The sequence below is a fragment of the Phycodurus eques genome, chromosome 14, assembly GCF_024500275.1.
Source record: "Phycodurus eques isolate BA_2022a chromosome 14, UOR_Pequ_1.1, whole genome shotgun sequence".
In the NCBI taxonomy this organism is placed as follows: Eukaryota; Metazoa; Chordata; class Actinopteri; order Syngnathiformes; family Syngnathidae; genus Phycodurus; species Phycodurus eques.
Genome location: NC_084538.1, coordinates 17,586,673 through 17,609,178, shown reverse-complemented (window position 1 = coordinate 17,609,178; position 22,506 = coordinate 17,586,673). Strand labels below are relative to the sequence as shown.

The following is a 22,506-nucleotide window of genomic DNA, read 5'->3' as shown; positions in this document are numbered from 1 at the left end:
TTATGGGCAGGCTGTCACTTACCTTCTGTGGGAGTTTCTGTTGCTATTGACATGGCCGCGTCCAGTGCAGCCAGGCGTAGGACACTTAAGAACGTTCTCATACATAGCCACAACTTCATAGCGACAGGAGACAGGAGTGAGAAACACTGAAGGTTAGGAGCCCCTCGAAACCACGCATGAGTTCTATTAGTGTGTGAGCTTGGCATTATAAACATCATTAAGAAATGAGCCTGCGTGAACCCAAATGACCTCTTCTTCATTTTAATGACTGCTAGTTTGAAAGGGCAGGCAAGGTTTCCCACCATATTGCTTCCACTTATCCGAGCCGTTCAAATTAATATTCATGCAATAGGCACGGTCATGAATAAAAAGGAGCCATTCAGGTTCAGCAAGACACAGAAGTGGAGGGGGAGTGGGGGGATTCGGGGCCATGCCGAAAGCAGATTCAACCAACAGCAGACAATCATGCAAAACACATGTCTTGAAATCAATGGAAGATCCCTTCCCTCTGTTATTTGCGCTTTGGTATCACGGGCACGTTGTTAGCATAGACAGCGTGGTCCTCAATACCATTTACCATTAAAACAGTCCATAACTGTCTCACATCCCGTGGCAACCAGCCAATTAGATTAATGATCTATGGATGTCTGAGAGGAGCTGTCGGAACACTGCAAGCAGGGGCGCGCGGAAGGGTCGTCTCGACACCGTGGCATGCAGGGCCAAACCCCATCGGCATGGGCTTCATCATTATCACCCCCTTAAACTTTCACCCCCTCATCATCCTCTTTCCCTTACATACTAATTGGTGTTCGGTGCAGGTAATTGGAAAAAGCCTGCCACCTCAATTTGCCACAAGCCAATACATTATGCATATCCGAGATTTGTCCTGCCCTCTGCAAAGAGACAGGAAATTGAAACACCACAAAATAGTCTTAATCAAATTGCAAGATGGGAAGGAAAAGGGAAGGAATACAAGGATGCAAATGGAAGCATTGTGTTACATTAAAAAGTAACAATCGATTCTAACAATATTGTAGAGCGAAAAAGAAGGCTAAAATGAGCAAAGGTGAAGGGAATTGATGAATTTCAGATATAATTTCATTGTCATTTTTCACATTTCCCAAGGAGCCTTCTGGCTCCACTGTGTGATTTCCCAATTAAATGACACCACTGCATTAAAAAAACATCATCTATCCAGCACAGCAAATGGACGTACAGTGAAAGAGAATGGCCTGTCGCTGAGTTTGCCCTCCAGGTAGTCGCTTGTGTGGCATGTTGTCACCTTTACCTTTAAACTAGTCAAGCAAGTCTGTTTGTGTGTGACTATTGAGCACATATTGACAGGAAGCTAGTGATTGGCTGACGATGCAGGTCACCTTTAAAAATGTCAGAAGGCTGAACTGTCTGAATGTGTTGGACACCTAATCCTTGAGCACCAAAGTCAAGGTCACGTACACTCATCAACCACACCATTAGGTACACTCTCACAATGTAATGACATTCAATTCGAGACCTGATCTATACAGTTTGGACGGACACAGTCAGAAAGGTAATAATTTGGCCACGTTGTCATTCCGGTAAAATTAATATGAGTGGGAGAAATAATTGATTCTGAGATGCACTGCAATTCAGATCTAAACTGTTCTGAATTGAATAGTAATGTAATACTGCATTTGTTAAACTTGCAATGAAGTGACAAGTACATACATTACATACATACAGACATACAGTACGTGTTCTCGCGCGCGCACAACAAACAGTCAAGCCACAAACTAAGTCTAAGAACAGTGCAGCAGCATGTCAGCCTCTAAAATAAAATGACGAAATTTACTAGCTTGTGATGTGCGCACAGCTCTTCGTAACTCTTGCCAGCATCATGAATACATATTTAACCCCGCCAACTACATCATGTGATGCAAAACCAATACCAGCGACACTCGACAATACGACAACGTTTATCGTGAGATCGGTCTGTCCGTGACCACCTCACACATTTGCGACATCACATCACAGAGTGAGACTGATAGTGCGATCCCTTTGTAATTGATGTGATTTATTTGTGTATGATAAGACTGTGATACAGCCTATCGCAAATATTCATTTCACGAAGCTTCATTACACACTGATTTGATGTTTTTGCCAATAATTTGAAAAAAACATGATTAAAACACTACCACTACCTTCTAATTTATACATAGCTTACATTCACTTTTATTTTGGAGATAATGGACATAAATGTATCTGTAATTTATTTTCATAAATCCTAAATATGGGTCGTAATTAAATACCATCTTAAAAGTAACAAGTGGTCACAGAATACCCCCCCAAAAAATGGATTCAAGAAAGGATGGCAATGATAAGGCAAGCAGACAAATGTGAGAATTAATATACGCATCGTGAAGTATTTTTGTCCAATTACTTTTGTCCAGTGTGTGTTAATGTGTTTCAGTGCCAAGTGTTGGTTCTTAAGCACTGTTGGTACTTCCTGCATTGTTCGCATTCCCATTGGCTAGATAGGACTCTGTCTCCCGCAGTACTAAACCTTTCTTAAGCTAGCCGCCAGGGAGCTTGCTTCCGACTGGCAAGCTAACTATCACGCTTGTGATAAAAAAAAGAAAAAAAAAAGACCCATGTTTTAGTGTTTTACTTTACATTTCAGTCACTGATGGGAATGTAGTTTACCAGCCTGACTCCTGTGCAGGTAGCATGGGTTCAATTCCCACTCAGTGATGGTGTGAATGGTTGTCTGTCTTTATGTGTCCCCTGTAATCGACTGGCGTCTAGTCCGCCTTTTGGCTGAGGTCAGCTGGGATAGATCTATAGTTCCAGCTCTCCGCAACATTGAACAGGATAAGCTTTAAGCAATAGAAAATAGATATACAGAATGCATTACATTACATTACATTAGGTGTTGATTTCATTTGAAAATTGTTCAACAGTTATTATTAAAAAATGTTGATAAAACAATTATATTTTTAAATCAACTCTCTGGCAATGTGAATCAAAACCGGACATCACTATGCTCTTGTTCTGTATCACATTCAAATGTGTACTATAGCCCCACATAATAAATAGACAGTGAATTTTGCTTGTACTATAAACTTACAAAAGGAGGCCCAATCACCACAAGACAATTCCAATCCCAAAGACCGTAGTACCTTTGGAGGCTCTTGATCAGTGTTAAGGTCAAGTGCTTTAAATTGTGTGTGTGTGTTTTTTTTTTTTTTGTGAGCACCTTTGTGCCAATTATAGACGCTGCGCTCCACAGAACAAGTGTCATCTGTGGCACCGCTGGTCTTTACAAGCCTTTTTGTCATGGTAACTAATTTCTTTGCCATTATTAAAACCCTCTTTTATTTTGATTGCACTCTCTGTCATGCGGATGATATCTTGATTTTCACTGAGTCCATTAATAAAACACATAAACTGTCTTTTATTGAGATGTTTGCACGAGGTAAGCAAGGCTAAATAGCCAGGGTGAAATCTCACGATTCATTCTAATGTTTATTGCCACTTCACTAGAAATGCAATTGGAGATACGGTACAATCCTTTCTATTCAATGCATCGTAATTGAGCAAATAATATAAATCAAACAATAGGTTTTGAGACATGGATGGCTGAGGAAGGGCTAAGTGTTATCAAGGTCTGTGCTCTGAATGAAATGTTTTGACTTGATGTGAACCAATAAATAAACAAGAGCAGCCAGTTAATTGTAGACCATTGCGGTAGGTTACTTCCTCCTAGGCTCATATCTTAATAGAGAATAATCAACAATGTACTACAGTTAAGTCATGTGTTAAATTTTCTATTAAAAAAATGTGAAATATATCCCAACAAATTTGAGCTATGGATGAATATGTGTCACTAAAGTCTAGCTGTAATGCACATCATAAACAAATAAAAACCTCCACCCAGGGCGACAATCCTAAATGTGTGATTGGAAAATGAATAAATATTGACTGTACCTCCGGACCTCTCTGTACTGTCTGTATGTGCCAGCAACATGAATTACAGTGTGGGTGCCAACTCCAACTCACAGCAAGCTTTTTTTCACCACGGCTCAATTTGGTGGATCGAGTGGTTCATTGCCTCCAATGCAAGCAGACTGTATCACCACTAAAATTCAATAGGTCCTTACTGTTGTGTAACCGTTCTGAACAAACCTATGAACCAAACACACAATGCAGAAGTTATATCTTCTAAACTCAGCATCGCGCTTTATGAACAGAAAGAAGAACTCCATGATCTGCTATCTGAGATCTGCTATGATTTTCATGCAAATGAATTCTATAGTTATTCGTTTATGCAAACATACTGCTCATAAACTTGGCAGAGGTAATGAAACCAACAGGCATGACTATTAATCTTTCAGTCGTACATGCTGTGACAAACAATGAATCTGACCACACGAGTAGACGTGATCAGTGTCTCGAAAGTGGGCCAATGAGTCTCATGCAAAAACATTCACCGACCTCTGCATTTCACAGATCAAGTCCTCATTTTATACCTCATCACCACGGCACACTAAGCAGGCGATCAGCGAACAAAACTATGACTGCATGCAAAAGGTCACAAGAGAAGTGCCGCTGGAGGCCTTCGCTATCAAACAGTCCCGCAAACACACAAAGACACAGAGCGAGTCAGACTCAGCAGTGATCACAGGGAGGCATGCAGAGTGACATGGAAGGTGAAGGCCACAGATTGGGTAGATAGTGCCGGTGCTGGTGTGAGACCAGATGGCTTACTTTCTGGTGGCACTCTGTCTTTGTGCGGACAGCCCGACAGGCTTCGATGGTGGGGGTACAAGCCAGTCACATGACCCGTGCCGTCACAGCCCGGTGTCGGACAGCGGCTCTCCTTCTTGTCTGCACGGGAAGCATCTGTGGGAAGGAAAGAATACAGTACATATTAATACAGCACAACTCGAGATGGCCAGACTAAAGCAGCAGAGAGTAGAAGGTCAAATTAATACTTTTTCCTTTCAAGTGCTCTGTCAGTCAGTTTTGCCCGGATTCTCATCTTTTTGGACGTCAAAACAAGCATTGTGTTGAGTTGAAAAAACAAGATTTGATACGGGGAGTAACGGAGGTTGAATGCCCGCCTGCTAGTTACGCATTCTTGGCAACATCCTACCCATGTTTTTGTCATTAAATAGTCTGCTAAATTTAAGAAAATGACTTCTCTTTGTAGAAATATCTGATCCTAACCTTGTGCATCCATTGAAATAGTGAACAATTCAACATTTCAAACCTTGACAGTTACTGGAGTATTTAACAATACTTTTTTCTTATTTCAATTTTGAATGACATTAGTTCTCTTTACTGTTCGGCTGGGGGTAATCATGCCAATCTACGGTGTCATTGTTTTCAACACCCATTTAAGATACAACTGTTGTTCTTTACCCTGGGTGTTAAAGCTATAGTATGTAAGTTTTGACGCCCACCCCGCACCCCACCACCTCAAATTCAGCATTACAACAAAAGAACAGAGCCATTGCTTCAATATGACACAGGCAATACATGTTGTGCCCCTTATATGAGATTCTACAACATTTTTACTATGTTTTGAAAGAGATGTGTCATTTCCGTGTCGTCATTTGCAGTGCACCACCGACCGGGGCAGCGCAGAAAATGAATAGGGCATTCACTCAATATAAACAATAAGATACTGGCAAATACAGCAAGTTGTTAGAGGAACCGAATCGCTAAATGAGCATTGTGTCATCTTCTCTAGTAGTACGTTAGGTGAAACAACAACAACAACAAAAATAATTAAAAAAATTGTGGGTTATAGCTTTAAATGTCCTTTAAAAAAGGTCTGTTCAGGGTGGGTGTAAAATACATGTTCCTCTCATACTTCCCAGTTTATTAACTTAGAAGAAGAAAAAAAAAGGTAATTTGAACCATCATATTACATGGTACAAAAAGACAAAACTGACCGCACACAATACTGATCTGTAGTTGTTAAAATTTTAAATAATATCGTAAAGGCTGATTAATTATAAAGCCAATAAAATATTGAATGATCAATCTGCATTCTACATACATTTAAATAAGGATACGGAATGTTTATATATATGGAAATCTTTTGGTGTGCGTTTGAAGTAAATATGTGTTGCTTTGCTGCCTACGAAGAAAAACAGGGGATGAATCCACGATTGCATTGTCAACAGATGCCCAAGTTGACATATTTGTTTACTGAAATGAGTGTAATTTCCAAACCTTCACAACAGAAATTTCAGTGACCTGCAACAAAAGTCTTCTCTCTTCCAATTGTGTTCTATTCAACACCTGATTATCTGACACATGGCACAAAGGCATTGCTATTTCCTCCAAACTCAGATGATAAATGGAACCATCACACAAAAGTAATATCAAGCTGTGCAAACATCTCTCCATATATTTAAGACTTTCTCACTGAAAAATAAAGTCAAGGATTCTGAATTGGCTTTGGTTTTTAAATACAGCGACAGTACGCTTCCTGACTGCAAGACCTGCTAACCTGATATGTAATTTTTCGTAATGTAAGCATTTTATCATCTTATACACCCCAAATCCAACAATATGAGTGAGTGAAATGTTCATTAGGCACTAACATTAGATTAATATGAGGGAGTGGGTGGTAGTGGTGATGTTATCGCATGCTACAGGCAGACTGATTAAAGGTTTGAAACTCTGCAGCTCCTAAGGCACCAAGTGACAACCCCACAAAAACCCCAGAGGGTATGAAGTAAGAACAAAGAAGAAGAGAATCAAGTGACAAGTAGGGTTAAGAAGAGGTGACACAAAGCACACCCACTCATTCACCCAAATAAAATCTATCGCCGGTGTGTGGAGGGTGCTGCATGTTGTTATTCTATTTTTTTTCCTATTCTGTCTTGTTCGGAGGTAAAACAGTATTTTCATCATTTGGCTTCTTAAGGATGAATTCTTTTGAGGCCCTGGCTGTTAGCATGCGCTAAAATACAAATAAAACATTTCTAACTGCATGCACTGTTATACATATATTTGGTTGCTAGCCTTTTCTGAGTGGGAGCAGCTGAGTGGAAGGCATATTAGAAGGAAGGGATATTGATTGTGGCTTGGGAGGGGCTGCATTTTGCATAGCAAATGGCATCCATTACCATACCATCTTTGGATAATTAATGTGCAGTCAGTGAGCCTGTTGTTCCTCATCGGTCATTCTGATACTCCTCCATTCTCATCTTAACCTCATGCTTCTTTTGCCGAACTGCGTTCATCCCTGACCCCCTCTCCCCCACCTGAATCTCGTCACCATGTTGTGTTGTATATACCACGCACAGGAAGCCCGCTGAGCGAGTGTCTGCTACTGCTTATCTGTTATCTAGATTATTATCAGCCTTCCACTCTTTATTCCTGCATCATTCAAGCACCGAGTCTGCGGAAGACTCTCAAAATTAACATTTGTATGGCATTTATGTTGCAATATATACCTGCTGAGAATTGTGTGGCATTTGAAGTGTAATATTATCCTGCTGTGAAATACCATGCTCTTATTTGTGTCTCTTATCTAAATATGCAGTGTGGGGAAAAATAATTTTCCCAATTAGGACAAATATTACTGCACTAAAAAGATATGATTAGTGGAATAATTTGGACTGAAAGAGGAGAACTTGCATTCAAAGCACCCTAAATGAGTGTAGCTCTTTACAGTTCTTAGCTGATTGTCTTTCTGTGGGCTCACTGAAAATCTGAATCTAACAGTAGGGCGTACGCATAGCAAAGGAATGTATAAATTAATTCTCTGCAAAGGATGCAAGCCTTCCTCGTCCACAAGTCCTTAAAAGTAGGTTTAAAAATAGGAGGCTTTACCCCAAGCTGCATCCCAGGGATGAAATGTACGGCCCTAACAGGCCGTGCAGATTGCCATTACTTATGCCTGACAAGCCTACCCTCTGATGTTTCCATGCTGGCCTATTTTAACAACATAAGCTGCTGCTACTGCTCCTGCTGCTACCAAGATTCAAATTTTCAAATTGCCAGCAAAACGCTTGTCCTAGGGTTATATTGGGGAACCCAGAATGCATGCGGGCTACCTACTGTCTGCAGTAAAGGGTGGACAATAGAGAACAGTCTGAGATAATATATATTTGAGCCTTACACTTAAAGAACATACCGAAGATTATACATAAACCCACACGATCTAATAAGATCATAATAAAAGTGCTGTATACAAAATTGTGCTCAGGTTTCGTTTAATCGAGCATTCAATAAGTTGCTGTGCATAAAAAATATTTTTTTTCATTTACTTCCTGGAGAATGCTATCATGGGCAGCACACAGCACATCTGCCTCAAAGTCAAAGATTCTAAGTTCAAATTGTGGCTCAACCCTTCCTGTGTGGGGTTTGCCTGTTTTCACCATGCTAGTGTAAGTTTTTGTTTTTTTATGCATTCCAAAAACATGCATGTTAGGTTAATTCAACAATCTAAATTGAACAAAGGAGTAAATGTGAGTGTGATTGGTTGTTTGCCTACATACGCCCTGCAATTGACTGGTGAGTCATCCAGGGGGTACCCCACCCAAAGTCAGCCAGGATAGGCTCTAAATCACCCACGACCCTAATAGGATATGTGGTTTAGAAAATGGATGGATGGAATTTTATAATGTGGTGTTATGGTATGACCTGTATTGTACCGGTAATCATTTCAGCTTATACTCTTCCGTTTCACAGTAAATGCAATGTTTTGCTTGCTAATTTAATAAATATTCATCCTGGCTTTTGTAGATTACAGTACTGTGGTCTGGAACAGAACTACATCATATTGAGAGGTTTTTCTCACATTTTAAACCATATTGTTAAATTATTCCCTGTCTGACAGTGTTAATCAAAAGTCAAGATTCTTCTTTACAATGAAGGTAGCATTTGTTTTAACACATCTTGTATTGGATTGTACCTAATGAAAGCGTTCAGTGGACATAAAGTATGCTTCCTGATGATGTTCCTCTGAGCATGTCTGTTAAGTACTCACCTTTATGATAGAAAATCTTCTTCATTCCATCATGGAGTCGTCCTTTACGCTCAACGCCATAGGCATGCCGTGAGCCGTGGTCGTCGTGGCCATACCTCACTCCGTCTCTCCTAGTTGCTTCCGCCTCCATTTTATCACGCAGCGCCTTCGCACGTTGGGACTCCAACGCAATGGCCTTTTCCAACAAGGACAGGTTGCCCTTTGTCATGTCAAACACTTCCTCTGACCTGTCGGATGTCACAGATGCCGTGTCTTCGTCGAAGTCCCGGTGGTGAAACCGGTCGCCCTGTACGCAACTAGCGAAGGCCTTGGACCGCGGGCTCAGCTGCTCCTCAAGCTTCAAGAGATTGTCCATGTCTGAATAGTTCCTGTCGAGCGCTCGTCTGTCATCCTGGCTATGCTGGAACTCCCCATAACCGTGATGTTGGGGCTGCTGGTTCATGTCCCCGCATAGATAATGATTCTGCTGGAATGACCCGTTGCGGTCTGTGGGCTTCGTTTCACTGAGTTTCCGAGCAAGATCGAAGCATTGATTCCGTAGGCACTCCAGACTGCTTAGACAAACTTCCTCATCACTGTTTTCTAATTGTCCATTACCGGTGATCTTCCCTAGTCCATTACCACCATTGTGCATACCGATGCCGTTGTGGGAACAGTCTCCATTTACAGCAATGCCTTCCTCATAGTCCTGTCCCTCTAAATTGTCTGACAAGACAGCACCATGTCCTTGTGCCAGGAGTTTGAGCGAGTCCACAGTCTCTCTAACCACGTCACTATGAACGTCCAAACTCAGATCATGTTGATGATCTGTTGGTGTATCCTCGCTCTCTTCCTCTTCTTCTTCCTCGTCCTCCTCCTCTTCCTCCTCTTCTTCTTCTTCTTCTTCCTCCTCTTCCTCCTCTTCTTCCTCCTCCTCTTCTTCTTCCTCTTCATCCTCCTCCTCCTCCTCTTCTTCTTCCTCAGCACTGTGAGAGGAGTTGCTGTTCATCTCTGACTCTGTCATTGCCCGGTTGGCGGCATCTTCTGCGATCTTGCCCAGATTAAGCAGCGATTTGGCCACAAGCTCGTCATAGTTTTCATACTCGTCGTTGTTGTTGTCATCCTTCTCCGCTGTGGAACCTGACTTGGCATTCTCGCCACTGCCATCTCCAGCACCGCCCTCACCACCGCTCATCGGATCCTCCTCTGTTTAGAAAGAAAGAACAAGCATCTTTTAATTTCATTTACAGTCCGTCATCCTGTTTAACCAGATTTCTGGGCTTGGTCCCTCTAAATTGGATAAGGAACTATTTAATTCCACTAATAATTTACTTTGAGAGCATTAACAGCAGTTTGTGTTCTGATTTTTGAATCAGTAAAGGAAGTTAGATTGCAGTTTGAGATTGTTCGAGGAATAAATGTTCTTGGAAATGTCGTGAAGCTGCTTTGTTTGCCCTTAATGAAATTTAGAATTCCAATCACAAGCGCTATGACTTAAGCCACTTCACATTTAGAAATGAATCATTAATGCAATGTTTAATTCAGTCCAAGTCAGAAGACTGTGAGAAGGCAAATTATAGATTTTTTTTTACACCAAGAATCTAGAAGTCACAGGTGTACTGTAATCATAATCATCTTTAAGCCAACAAGATGAACAGTGATGCCACTTACAGTACATTCCTGCAGAGTATATAAGTGGTAAATACACACATACATAAAAAAACAAAATAAAACACAACAAAATGAACACCTAGATGTTGTTGAAAGTGATGTGGGGAAAAAAATTGCAATATTTATGCTAAACCTGAGGCGGCATGGTGGCCGACTGGTTAGAGCGTCAGCCTCACAGTTCTGAGGACCCGGCTTCAATCCCCGGCCCCGCCTGTGTGGAGTTTGCATGTTCTCCCCGTGCCTGCGTGAGTTTTCTCCGGGCACTCCGGTTTCCTCCCACATCCCAAAAACATGCATTAATTGGAGACTCTAAATTGCCCGTAGGTGTGACTTTGAGTGCGAATGGTTATTTGTTTGTATGTGCCCTGCGATTGGCTGGCAACCAGTTCAGGGTGTACCCCGCCTCCTGCCCGATGACAGCTGGGATAGGCTCCAGCACGCCCGCGACCCTAGTGAGGAGAAGCGGCTCAGAAAATGGATGGATGGATGCTAAAATTTAATTGATTCTTCCTTGTCCCTTTACCCACAACGTCTGACCATAACATACATGTATTCTGTCAAATTGATACCTAGCTAAGTCCAGATAAATATTTTAGCCTAAATAAATCCACTGCCCCAGTTACAGTACATGAACTTTGACATTGCGAGAGAAACAGGCCACCATCCTCAACTTTATGCCTTGTATCCTTTTACTGGTTGCCACTGCTGTACTCAACATGATTAGTAGGTGTTTATTAACAGGCTATGTAACACAGTCATTTAAAGTGCCTGTAATCAAATATCTTCTTAAAAAAAGCTAATGTTGATTCAGATATTTTAGCTAATTACAGACCAATATCCAACCCTACTTTTCTGTCCAAGATTCTCAAGAAGCAGTTGCGCAACAGTTACTTGACTTTATCATCTCGACCTCCTCTTTGCTTCAAATATCTTTCTTTTTGTACTTGTCCTGTTTGATTTTAATGCAGCATTTGACTCATTTGACCATCACAGTCTAATACAGGGATTAGAAAATGTTCTTGGTATTAAAATAACTTGCTAAAATTGGTTTAAATCACATTCGTCGGTTCGCTTACAGTTTGGCATGCTGGATGTCTGCGCTCTACTTTGCAACATTCTAGTTTTTATGATCATTATGGGATTACTAATACAAAACAGATGTACACTGGCCTAAGATTTTTGCACGGTACTTACATAATCTATGTAATGTATGTATGATGTATGTAGTACGTAGTACATGTAGTACGATGTCCCAGACAATCGTACTACTCGCTTGAGGTCTCGGCGCCCTTTGCACAATGGTCATTGCACCAGACTATTGTAATATTAGTCATTCGAACTGCTCTAAGTGCTAGAGGACTCTGCATCTTTTTGCACAATTGTCAAAAAAAAATAAAAAATGTACCGGCATCACCAGATAACTAGCAACCCTTTATTGCCCAGTGACTGTTTTTCTCAATGTCTTTATATCTCAAAAGTGTTCTGTCAATTGACTGTCTGTTGTCGTACTAGAGCGGCTCAAATTCCTTGTGTTATTTTGGACATACTTGGCAAATAAAGATGATTCTGATTCTGAGGAGTGTGGTTCTTGACCTGCTCAATGTGTAAAGTGCCTTGATGTACAGTAACTTCTGTTGTGAATTGTTGCCATGTGAATAAAATTGACTTGATAACAATTTTGTGACAAACAAACTAGGACAACCCAAAATTGCCTTTCAAAAAATTATACTTATACTTCCTTCATTCAGGACAATACTTTATGCATTTTATTATACTACATTTTTCTAAGGTCTCTGATGTTATAATGGTTCAATCGCCTAACTTCCGAGGAGGGACCGTGTGTTCAGTTCCCATTCAGTGACGGTGTGAATTATGATTGTGAATGGTTGTCTGTCTCTCTATGTGCCCAGTGATTGTCAGTCCAGGGTGTAGTCTGGGTTTCAGGAACAGGATAAGCGGTTTAGAAAATGGATAGATGGTTGGATTTTGTTACGAAAAAAAAATTATGATTCTTCCTTGTCACATGACTTCGTTTGCGGCTACTTGGGCAATTTAGAAGGGGCCCGGACAAAATTTTATTGGTTTCTTCCTAGTCCCATTCCCTACTCTACCTCTCTCTCTCTCTCTCTCTCTCTCTCTCTCTCTATATATATATCCATCCATCCATTTTCTGAGCCGCTTCTCCTCAGTAGTGTCGCGGGCGTGCTGGAGCCTATCCCAGCTATCATCGGGCAGGAGCCGGGGTACACCCTGAACTGGTTGCCAGCCAATCGCAGGGCACATACAAATAAACAACGATTCACACTCACAGTCACACCTACGGGCAATTTAGAGTATCCAATTATTGCATGTTTTTGGGATGTGGGAGGAAACCGGAGTGCCCGGAGAAAACCTACACAGGCACGGGGAGAACATGCAAACTCCACACAGGCAGGGCCGGGGATTGAACCCCACTCCTCAGAACTGTGAGGCTGATGCTCTAACCAGTCTCCACCGTGCTGCACATATATATGTGTGTGCGTGTGTGTGCGTGTGTGTGCGTGTGTGTGTGTGTGTGTGTGTGTGTGTGTGTGTGTGTGTGTGTGCAGAAATACTGAAAATTGACATAAAGTCAAAAGTTCAAAACAATTGACTTTGACTGTGATTTTAGTCATTTTTGGTTCTTCAGCCAGCTTAGTGCATCTTGCAATGACAGCTGTGTCCCCTGTGCTGGAAAAGAAACAAATATTTTTATGCTCTCTTTGTGAAAGTTGCTGGATTTACTAGTGTACATTAATCAACACATCAATAATAAATAAATGGCCATTTTTGACGTCCTTAATATTGTTTCCTCATCAATACAATCCAAAGGTTGGTAACTGGGTGTGTTATTTGACAGTATCTACACTGGTTGTACAGTTGTGCACTCATTGACTTCATGCAATCAGAAGATTTCCTTTTTTTTGCTTAATAACATCTGCTGTTATTAAAGAGCTACTTTAAAAAATATGTTTTTTTTTTTTTTTTTTTTTTTACAGATTTTATGTTTTCTACAATTTTTAAAGTATGAACAGATGATGGTGATCCTATACACACAGCGGAGTTGGGCAACTGGAGTATGGGCTTTGCTTACTGAGCACAATCACATGAATTAGAATCATCTCTTTTGAAACTGCCAAAATAGATCACATAAAAGCATTTCAACACAATATGGCTGACTTCCTTTATAGTTTCAGGCATTCCGATTCTTGAAACAATTCTATGTGTCATGATAATTGTGTCTACTGAAATGTATTTGGTGAAACTGGTGTCAGGGGTCTCACACAGACACGTGCATGCATGCACGCATGTGCGTAAACACACGCACGCACACACACACATACGCACACACATGCACAGACATGCTACACTCTCATAGCTATATTGCTGTTCCACAACTAAGGAGGAAAAAGTCACAAATGACCAGGCACATATTTTGACAGTACAAGCCTTCTAACAGAAGCCTCCTGCACTGGTGGGGTTTAATTTTCGATAGTATGACACGTGGCACAGGGAAGCAATTAGAGGAGCAATCACAGTACACAAAAGGAATGTGGAAGTGAAACAGATTAAGAGAGGAAACGGGAACGCTATCCTGCCATGATTGGCTTTGGATTAGCTACAGAGATGTACATGCCACAGAGGAACACAGCAGAAGCTCCAGGATGTCACCTCTATTACGTTTATGTGATTGGAATCTACAATCCAGAACCGCTGTCGTGGGTCGAATGTGGAGCATAATAAAGATGCATATGGAAAGATTTCCTTTGCACTGCCATGGGAAAATACTGCCAATTAAAATCCTGTAAGGTATTAAATCATAATCAGGCAAATTATGTTTTTATTACAGAGCTCAGTGATTAGAACGAGCTCGAATGACTCCTGAAATGTATTAGGGTTTGTATATTAAACATTTGCTGGTAAAATACATGGTAGGCAAGGAGCCAGTCTCAGTGTTGAAGGATAGGCTGTTGGATGGAATGAATCAGTCTGCGATGGTGTTTTCACGTCTGCAAGAAAATAAGAGCACGGCTGCTCAGGCGCCACATCAACACTTTGGGCGGGTAGAGCTGAGCGTCAAACGGGGTTAACACACTCCCCCCCTCAGCGCCTCACTCTTAATTGGACTTGAAGGCACTGTCGGGTCCAATCGCGATGCGGGGGTGCAAAGCAGAGTCTGCTGGAGAGAAACCTGCCAAATCTGTTGTTAGGCACGTCATAGAAGATGGGGGGTTGAGGGGTTGGCAGAGGGCAACATATGGGCCAGAAGTCTCCCAAATCCCAGTCTCAAAACTAGCTATTTTTATCATTTGAGGGTGGTTGTTACAACAGCAAAGTGGGATCGTGGTTAGCATGTCTGTCTTGCGGTTAGGAGGTCTGGGTTTGAATCTCTGTTGGAGTTTGCATCCACACAACACTTATGTGAGTTTCTCGGGTAGTCTGGCTTTCTTCCGTATTCCACAAAAATGCATGTGAGAGTGAATGAATACTCTAAAATCTAAATTGTCGATCAGTGGTAGTGTAACTTTGAACAGTAATTTGTCTATATATGCCCTGCAATTGATTGCCGACCAGTCCAGGGTGGACCCCACCCAAAAACAGCAGAGAAAGGCTCCAGTTACTTGTGACCCTAGGAGGACAAGCAGTGTAGAAAATGGATGGATTGATTTATTACAGCACTGTTTTGTATGTCAACAGCTGTAATATCTTTACAATATGATAATGGTGAAGGGAACTAATTGAGACCCAATTCTTAACATTTATTTTAATATTCCTTCTCCTTTATGTGTGTGTAGGTTCTCAGTCATACAGGTCATGGTAATCTGCAAAGGTTGAATCAAGGCAATTGGACTTTTCTTGTTGAAGACGTTTGATGTTTAATCCAAAAGGCTTCTTCAGTTCAAAATTTTAGATGTGGAGTCCCTCTATTTATGCCTCAGTGGGTGTGTTCCCTGGGGGTGATCAACAATAGGGTGTACCCTCCAAAATTCAGAGAAGCAAAGGATTGTGGGGGGGATTGTGAGGATTGTGATGACCTCTACACTGGAGAGACTAAGCAGCCGCTGCACGGGCACGTGGCGCAACATCGCCGGGAGGCTTCTTCCGGTCCAGAATCAGTGGTTCGTTCGCTGTTGCATCTCAACAGGAAGGGACATTCCTCATTCCTACAATATGTCCAAATTCTGGATAGGGGGGACCGCTGGTTTGATAGAGGACTAAGAGAAGCCATCTATGTCAAACGAGAAAAGCCATCTCTAAATGGAGGAGGATGTTAGAGACATTGCCTATCGTCTGTATATAACAACGTCCTGACATCGCTCCCTCCGAAGATCGCCTCATTCAACAACAGGAAGAGGGGCCCTAATGAGCTGTCTTGCCACAAGATAAGTAAACAGTTGATTGGTATGAAGGACGGTCGTTTCACTAACCACACCGGGCAACAACAAAAACACTATTGTTGACCACCCCCAGGGAACACATGCACCAAGGCATAAATAGAGGGGTTCCACACCAAAAAGTCTGAACTGATGAAGCCTTTTGGATTAAAGGTGAAACGTCTTCAACAAATAAGAACAGTCCACTTGCCTTGATTCAACATTTGCGGATTCCTCTCCTTTAGCAGCCCCTAGAACGGTTGAAACGTGAAGATTAGCCATTTGATTCAGGAATATTTGTGAAAGAGGTCCCTGCTGCCTTTCGACCTCATTTAAGATGAAATATCTGTAATGGAAGGAAACTAGTCAATGTTCAAAAAATGCTTCCTTTGCATCAATAGAGTGGAATAAAAGCTTTGAAATTTCTGTATATGTGAGAAAATAGTGTCAATGAATTGATGAATGAATCATATAAAAAAAAACCTCAAAGCAATGAGCGATCACAGACATGCTGTTCTTCCAGAATGTTGCTACTGATCTCATTCCTCATTTGAATGCAAAACAATGTTTCAACATCCTGTCGACCAGCCCCAAATACTTCACACAGCCCATCAAATATGTAAATACAACCATGAATATATAAATGATGCACACGAGAAACGTTTTTTAAAATCACGATTTTTAAATTCCAGCGTGGTTTTCTGATGTAAATTGCAATTTACTCACCTTGCCCTTGCTCTCCTTCCTCCTCTTCCCCCTCTTCATAGTCCTCCACAGCCACTGTCTCCTCCTCTTCTTCCTCCTCCACCCTCTCTTCCTCTTCTTCATCTTCTTCATCCTCCACATCTACCTCTTCCTCACCCTCCCCTCTTCCCATCTCGCCTTCCTCATGCTCCATTTGCTCTTCGTTGTAGTCCATATAGCCTTCAACCTCCTCCACCTCACCGTCCTCCTCCTCCTCCTCCTCCTCGAGCGCTCCATCCTCTTCCTCCTCTCTGTCGCCCATCTCCTCTGTTCCGTCTGTCTCGTAGCACTCCTCCATTGTGGAGTTGTCCATGTCATCTAGGTAGGTGCTTCTTTTGGGGGAGGTCTCCAAGGTTTGTCTGTCTAGACTCTTTCTCTTCTTGGCCATAGGGCATCCATACACACTGCAAGTGAGAGATAAGAGAGCGCCGCCATTAGCTGTTAGCCTCACCTGGACATAAATGGTCACTTTCTGTGCAGGGGGTCTCGTTGCTCAGGCGCTATGCTCTATATTAAACAGAGGGTATCACAACAAGAAAAAGATTAAATTAAATATTTTACTACTTTACTTCGGTATTAATAATGATACGTTCAAACTGAATTATGGTAAACAGTTACATGTGATGAGCTCTCTATTTTAATCTAAACCTCCTGGTTTAGTTCAGTTTTTTGCAGGCTAAACCAATTTGTTCTTTAGGCAAAACAAAATCACTCTGTATCCTCTGCAAACACATTGTAGCAGATTGATACGTCTTTGATCTGACATGAACACATCAACTGCTTGTCTGAAATTATGATAAAAAGGGAAAAAGACAACATGAAATATGATTCAGTGAAACTTTCCAAGGCATGTATAGTTTTAATGTATTGCTCTGGGCCCCTTTTTGCAGCAGGAATACAAATCCTAATAAGAGCATCTCTGTATATTGTGGCTATCGACCACACGGACTTAAATTATTTCACTTCCCCGAGCTCCAAACAGCTACCTGACCAAAATACATGTGAGTTCGGAATGTGTTTTCTCCCAGATGTACTTCAACTAAGAGTGTACACACGTGTGTGGCTGTGTGCACAAATCTGGCACATTTGAACAAAAGCAACCCACACACTCAGAATTATGATGAGCCCTGAGTGTTTTGGCCATCCAATAAAGCCCATTTCCAAGCTTGGAGCTAAACACGTTTTGGGCACGTTCATTCGGCTGTGAAATATCCCTGGGCTGCTATTTTACAAACACTCACAGGGGATACTTCCCATGGCCCGATTGTACTTTTACACAAAAAAATGTCTGAACTGAATGAAAGGCACAAGCTTGTTGACTGTACTCTATGTAAGTAAACAGATTTTCAACCTTTCATTCATTTCACCACATTTCAGTTTGCCACAGTACAGTTTGGGAAGCCTTGATCAGGCTTGCATTTCTTTGTTAAAAAGCAATGGGCACTTTGGGGTGAAAGTTTTTGAAAGACCATTGTAAAGCTGTTGTTACCGTTAAGTCCCATGCCATCAAAATACATTTTTTTATTTTGTTTTATGCATAACATAGGTCAAAAAATAAGTCTGTGACCAGGTTCAAATTTGACATCCATGCGGTTTGTTGACAAACACAAATTCCCGTGACGTTGCGTCGCAACAGCCAACCGGCTTTGAGAATCTATACAACGTCCTGGAGTTCTTGAACATAGCAATGGAGGATAAAATGATCGTCGCTGTTTGAGGGCATCCAGAACTTTTTGATAACTCCTGCTATCAATTACCAGGACCGTACGAAAAAAGAGCAAACATGGAGGAAGTTGGCATATCTGGTCAGTACTTGTTTACAGCGGACGGTTGTACTTTATTGTGAACCAAGCCAGCGATCGCATTAGCCACACATTCACACACACACACACTGTCTCACACGCACGCACACACACTCAAACACACACACTCTATTAAGCAATACAATCGATGATAGATGGTGAGATATAGCCTACCAGCAATTCGAGCAAAGCTGTTTTATATATTGAAATGAAGGAGAACAGCGATCCAATCAAAGTTTATGTACCTACTGAATATTAATGGGAAATCCATATTATCTTGTAAACCCGTATATATATATATAAAGTGGAACCTCGATATAATAATAATAATGGACTAATACGGGCGGGGGTTCGTCCGATATAGCTACATAGATAGAGTTACATTGATGCACTTTTTTTTTGGAGGCTATATGCACCCATACTAGTTAGTGTACAGTACAAAATTATAATTTTTATATATTTTTTTCGTGGGCTAAAATGCCCGTACAGTACAAAGTTATTGTAAATCTAAAAAAAAGCTTCATGCCCTGCAGTTCCTCTTTTGGAGCTTGGGTGGCGCCTTGCGCCTTGTCTCTCCCTCTCCCCCTCTGGTTCCCGAGCAATCAGCATCACATGTGCAGCGCATCTGTCTTCAAGCAGCACTGATTACTGCCTGCATTTAAGCCTGCCAAGTCTAGCAAACCTTCGCCAGAGTATTAACACTGTGACTCACTGGCTGACGCTCGTACTTCCAGGTTTTGTGGTATACAAGTAACAGACGACCCGCATCTGTACTCTTCCGTCTCCAGTGTTCCTCCCGTGCCTTCCCCACCTCGCTGTCTGCTCCAGCCACGCCGCCAAGCTTCATCACCTGCGCATGTTCTTGCTTCCTGCTCACTCCTTTTCCTGACGGTTCACCACCTCACCTTGGAGATCCTTCCCAGAGCCAATCCGCAATAAACCATTCAAAAATCTACTCCCGCTGCCTCAGTCTGCTCTCGGGTCCAATCCAATGCACATATGACTTCGAAACGTGACAGTTTGAAAGTTTCACATTGGATCCAAACTTACCCTGCCAGGGTGCTTGGTCATGGTGACATTGTTGACGTACAGTACTCATCGTACGTGAGTCGCTTTCATGAGCTGTAGGGAATTCGTGTGCTTCCTAGTTCCAAATGCACTTCCAAAGGCGAATGGCTTGACAAAAAACTGTTACTGTACCAAAAATAACATGTTCCAGACTCCAACACTGCAACCATGCCACTTTCTCTCTCTGCGCTGTGCTCCGCTAATAATGGACAATAGATAGAATCATCATCACATCACCGCCACATCAATGTGCCACATTCATCAAGGCTGCCACTTAGGCACTAGAGGCACGTCTTTAGGAATTCGACCTAGTCATATTGTATATCTGTGACCCAGAAATACGTCAGTTCTATTGTCTGCCTGCATTACACCATAGCGCCATTAAACAACAGCGGCCAATTGTGGAACTAACAGACTTTGTCAATGGCAGTTTCAGTGACAAATGAAAACTATTTTTGGACACATTGTTCAGTCCGGCGGCACGGTGGAGACTGGTTAGAGCGTCAGCCTCACAGTTCTGAGGTGCGGGGTTCAATCCCCGTCCCCGCCTGTGTGGAGTTTGCATGTTCTCCCCGTGCCTGTGTGGGTTTTCTCCTGGCACTCCGGTTTCCTCCCACATCCCAAAAACATGCATGAATTGGAGACTGTAAATTGCCCGTAGGTAAGACTGTGAGTGAAAATGGTTGTTTGTTTCTATGTGCCCTGCGATTGGCTGGCAACCAGTTCAGGGTGTACCCCGCCTCCTGCCCGATGACAGCTGGGATAGGCTCCAGCATGCCGTGACCCTAGTGAGGAGAAGCGGCTCATAAAATGGATGGATGGATGGATGGATTGTTCAGTCCTGACGGTCCATTTTATCCCCTATCTGTTATATTGGTATATATATATATATATATATATATATATATATATATATATACACACACACACAGAGAGAAAGAGAAAATACGCCAATTTTCCTAGTGGCTAATGTCTGATTTCACAGAGCTGACTCTTCCCTTTGGGCACCACTGTAAAGCAGTGTTTTGCACGCGTGCCTCAAAGTTGAGACATAATGGGTTCGCCTGGGCTTTTGTGGGTTTTCTGTGGGTATTCTGGCTTCCTCCCACATTCCCTCAGAAAACATAAATGTTAGGTGAATTAAAGACCCACTCGCCTCTTGCCCAGTGTCTGCTGGGATACGCTTCAAGCTCACTGGCGAGCCTTAGGTCAAGCAGTAAAAAAAATATAGATGGATGGACTTTTCACTAATTGCTGAACGATCATTCATAAGTTTCCTATTGAAATTCCATGAATGGGAGAGGATGTGGCTTCCCCCCCCCCCCCCCCCCCCCCTTGTTACTTGTCATTATAAAAGTCCCATGACTTAGTTGAGTGTTCCATCCTCGACCTTCCCTCTCTCCAGTTCTTTGGATGTCCATCAGTCTATTCTGCTGGCAGTCTCAATCTCACCCTGCCCAGGGATTCCTTAATGGTCTGACCCTCTGGCTCCCTCTGCAACCAGGGGCCCTATTTCATTAATCCAAAACCACATGGAAACTCATTCCCTGCCTGACAGCCAGGCCTATGCCCCAGGGCTGCATGAGGGTCAGTGGGACAATGTGTGTTTGCGCATGTGTGTGAGCAGGCTGCAGCACTGCAATCAATAGTGTTTTTGGCCAAACACCTCAAAATCACATTAAAATGCCACTCATTGCGGCTCCTCTGTTCCCGGACCCTTAAGATAAATCAAGGGCAGCACCCAGTAGGTTAGCTGCTGCCAAGGCAAGAGAGAACAGGTAAGGGGGATCGAGTAGAGGAATCTGAATGTAGATAGGTAAAGCTTTTATATTACGTAACAACATGCATGTTTCACCCAAATTAAACAGGGACAAAAGGGTCTAAAGTTAATTCATCAAAACATCATCATCAATCAAAACCTAACCTCATTGATGCAGATGACAATAAAGCACCCTTAAGGCCAAGCATATATTTGTGGCTGACTGAACTTACGCTCCTGAATTACTTACAAAAACATAAAACATTGAATTGCTTTATTTGCCTCAGCTAATGGGTAGCAAATCATGAACACAGAGCTCAGCTATTCATTGTATCTCTAAAAGGAGTCAAGTAGACTTCACTGTTTGGGGTCACCATTGTACAAACAAATAAGGTTTTCACTGACAGAACATGAAGTGAACATGCAGTAAAACCTGCCTCTCCATAAGATTCAACTTACAACAACTCCCCAGTGTTCACATATGCAGTATTTGGCTCTTATAGTTCAGATGATCACGCTCCATTTGAAGCTACTACAGAAAATCTTATATAAATGACTTTGAATCCCGCTGCGTTGCCTACAGGACATTTCATGTCTCAGGTGTCCTTATGTCCCTGAGCTGTCAGCTTGTTATGAAACTGGGAAAGAAATGTTTGCCCGAATACTCCCAAACCCCACTGATGACTAACCAACAGGAAGCCTCCACATCTCCATCCCACATTCACTGATGCTGTCACTGTGTGACCTTGGATGCCACATTCTACATCACAGCCACATCTCAGCCCACTCACACTACTTGGCGTTAACATTATTTAGTAGCAATAATAAATACAGTGTAAAAAAAATATATGGAAAAGTATTCATTAGAAATACGATTTTAGATAGGCACAACACGATAACATAGGCATGTTTTTCCACAATGACTATGATGGCTGAAGAAATTATAGATATGGATAAATACATAGAAATCAATATAATTGACTTTAAAATTAAACAATTTATGGCAGTACAAAATTAACATTAAAGGCAGCACAGTAACCAGGTGGTGAGCACGTCGGCCTTCCATTTCTGAGATTTGGGTTCAAATCTCAGCACCGA

At 42.0% G+C, this 22,506-nt stretch overlaps 1 protein-coding gene across 8 annotated transcripts in view; it reads right to left on the bottom strand.

Moving 5' to 3' along the window:
* myt1lb (myelin transcription factor 1-like, b) overlaps window positions 1–22,506 on the bottom strand; it is a 132,589-nt gene that overhangs the window by 31,291 nt on the left and 78,792 nt on the right. For all 8 annotated transcript variants that reach the window (XR_009769785.1, XM_061696004.1, XM_061696005.1 and 5 more), the window contains 4 exons: window positions 16,762–17,183; window positions 8,993–10,177; window positions 4,747–4,881; window positions 23–113 (listed from right to left, as the gene is read on the bottom strand). Coding sequence is in view for 7 of the 8 variants with exons in the window: in XM_061696004.1 (XP_061551988.1) it covers window positions 23–113; window positions 4,747–4,881; window positions 8,993–10,177; window positions 16,762–17,183 (1,833 nt within the window). In the remaining variant the exon portion in view is untranslated. The remainder of the gene's footprint in view (window positions 1–22; window positions 114–4,746; window positions 4,882–8,992; window positions 10,178–16,761; window positions 17,184–22,506) is intronic.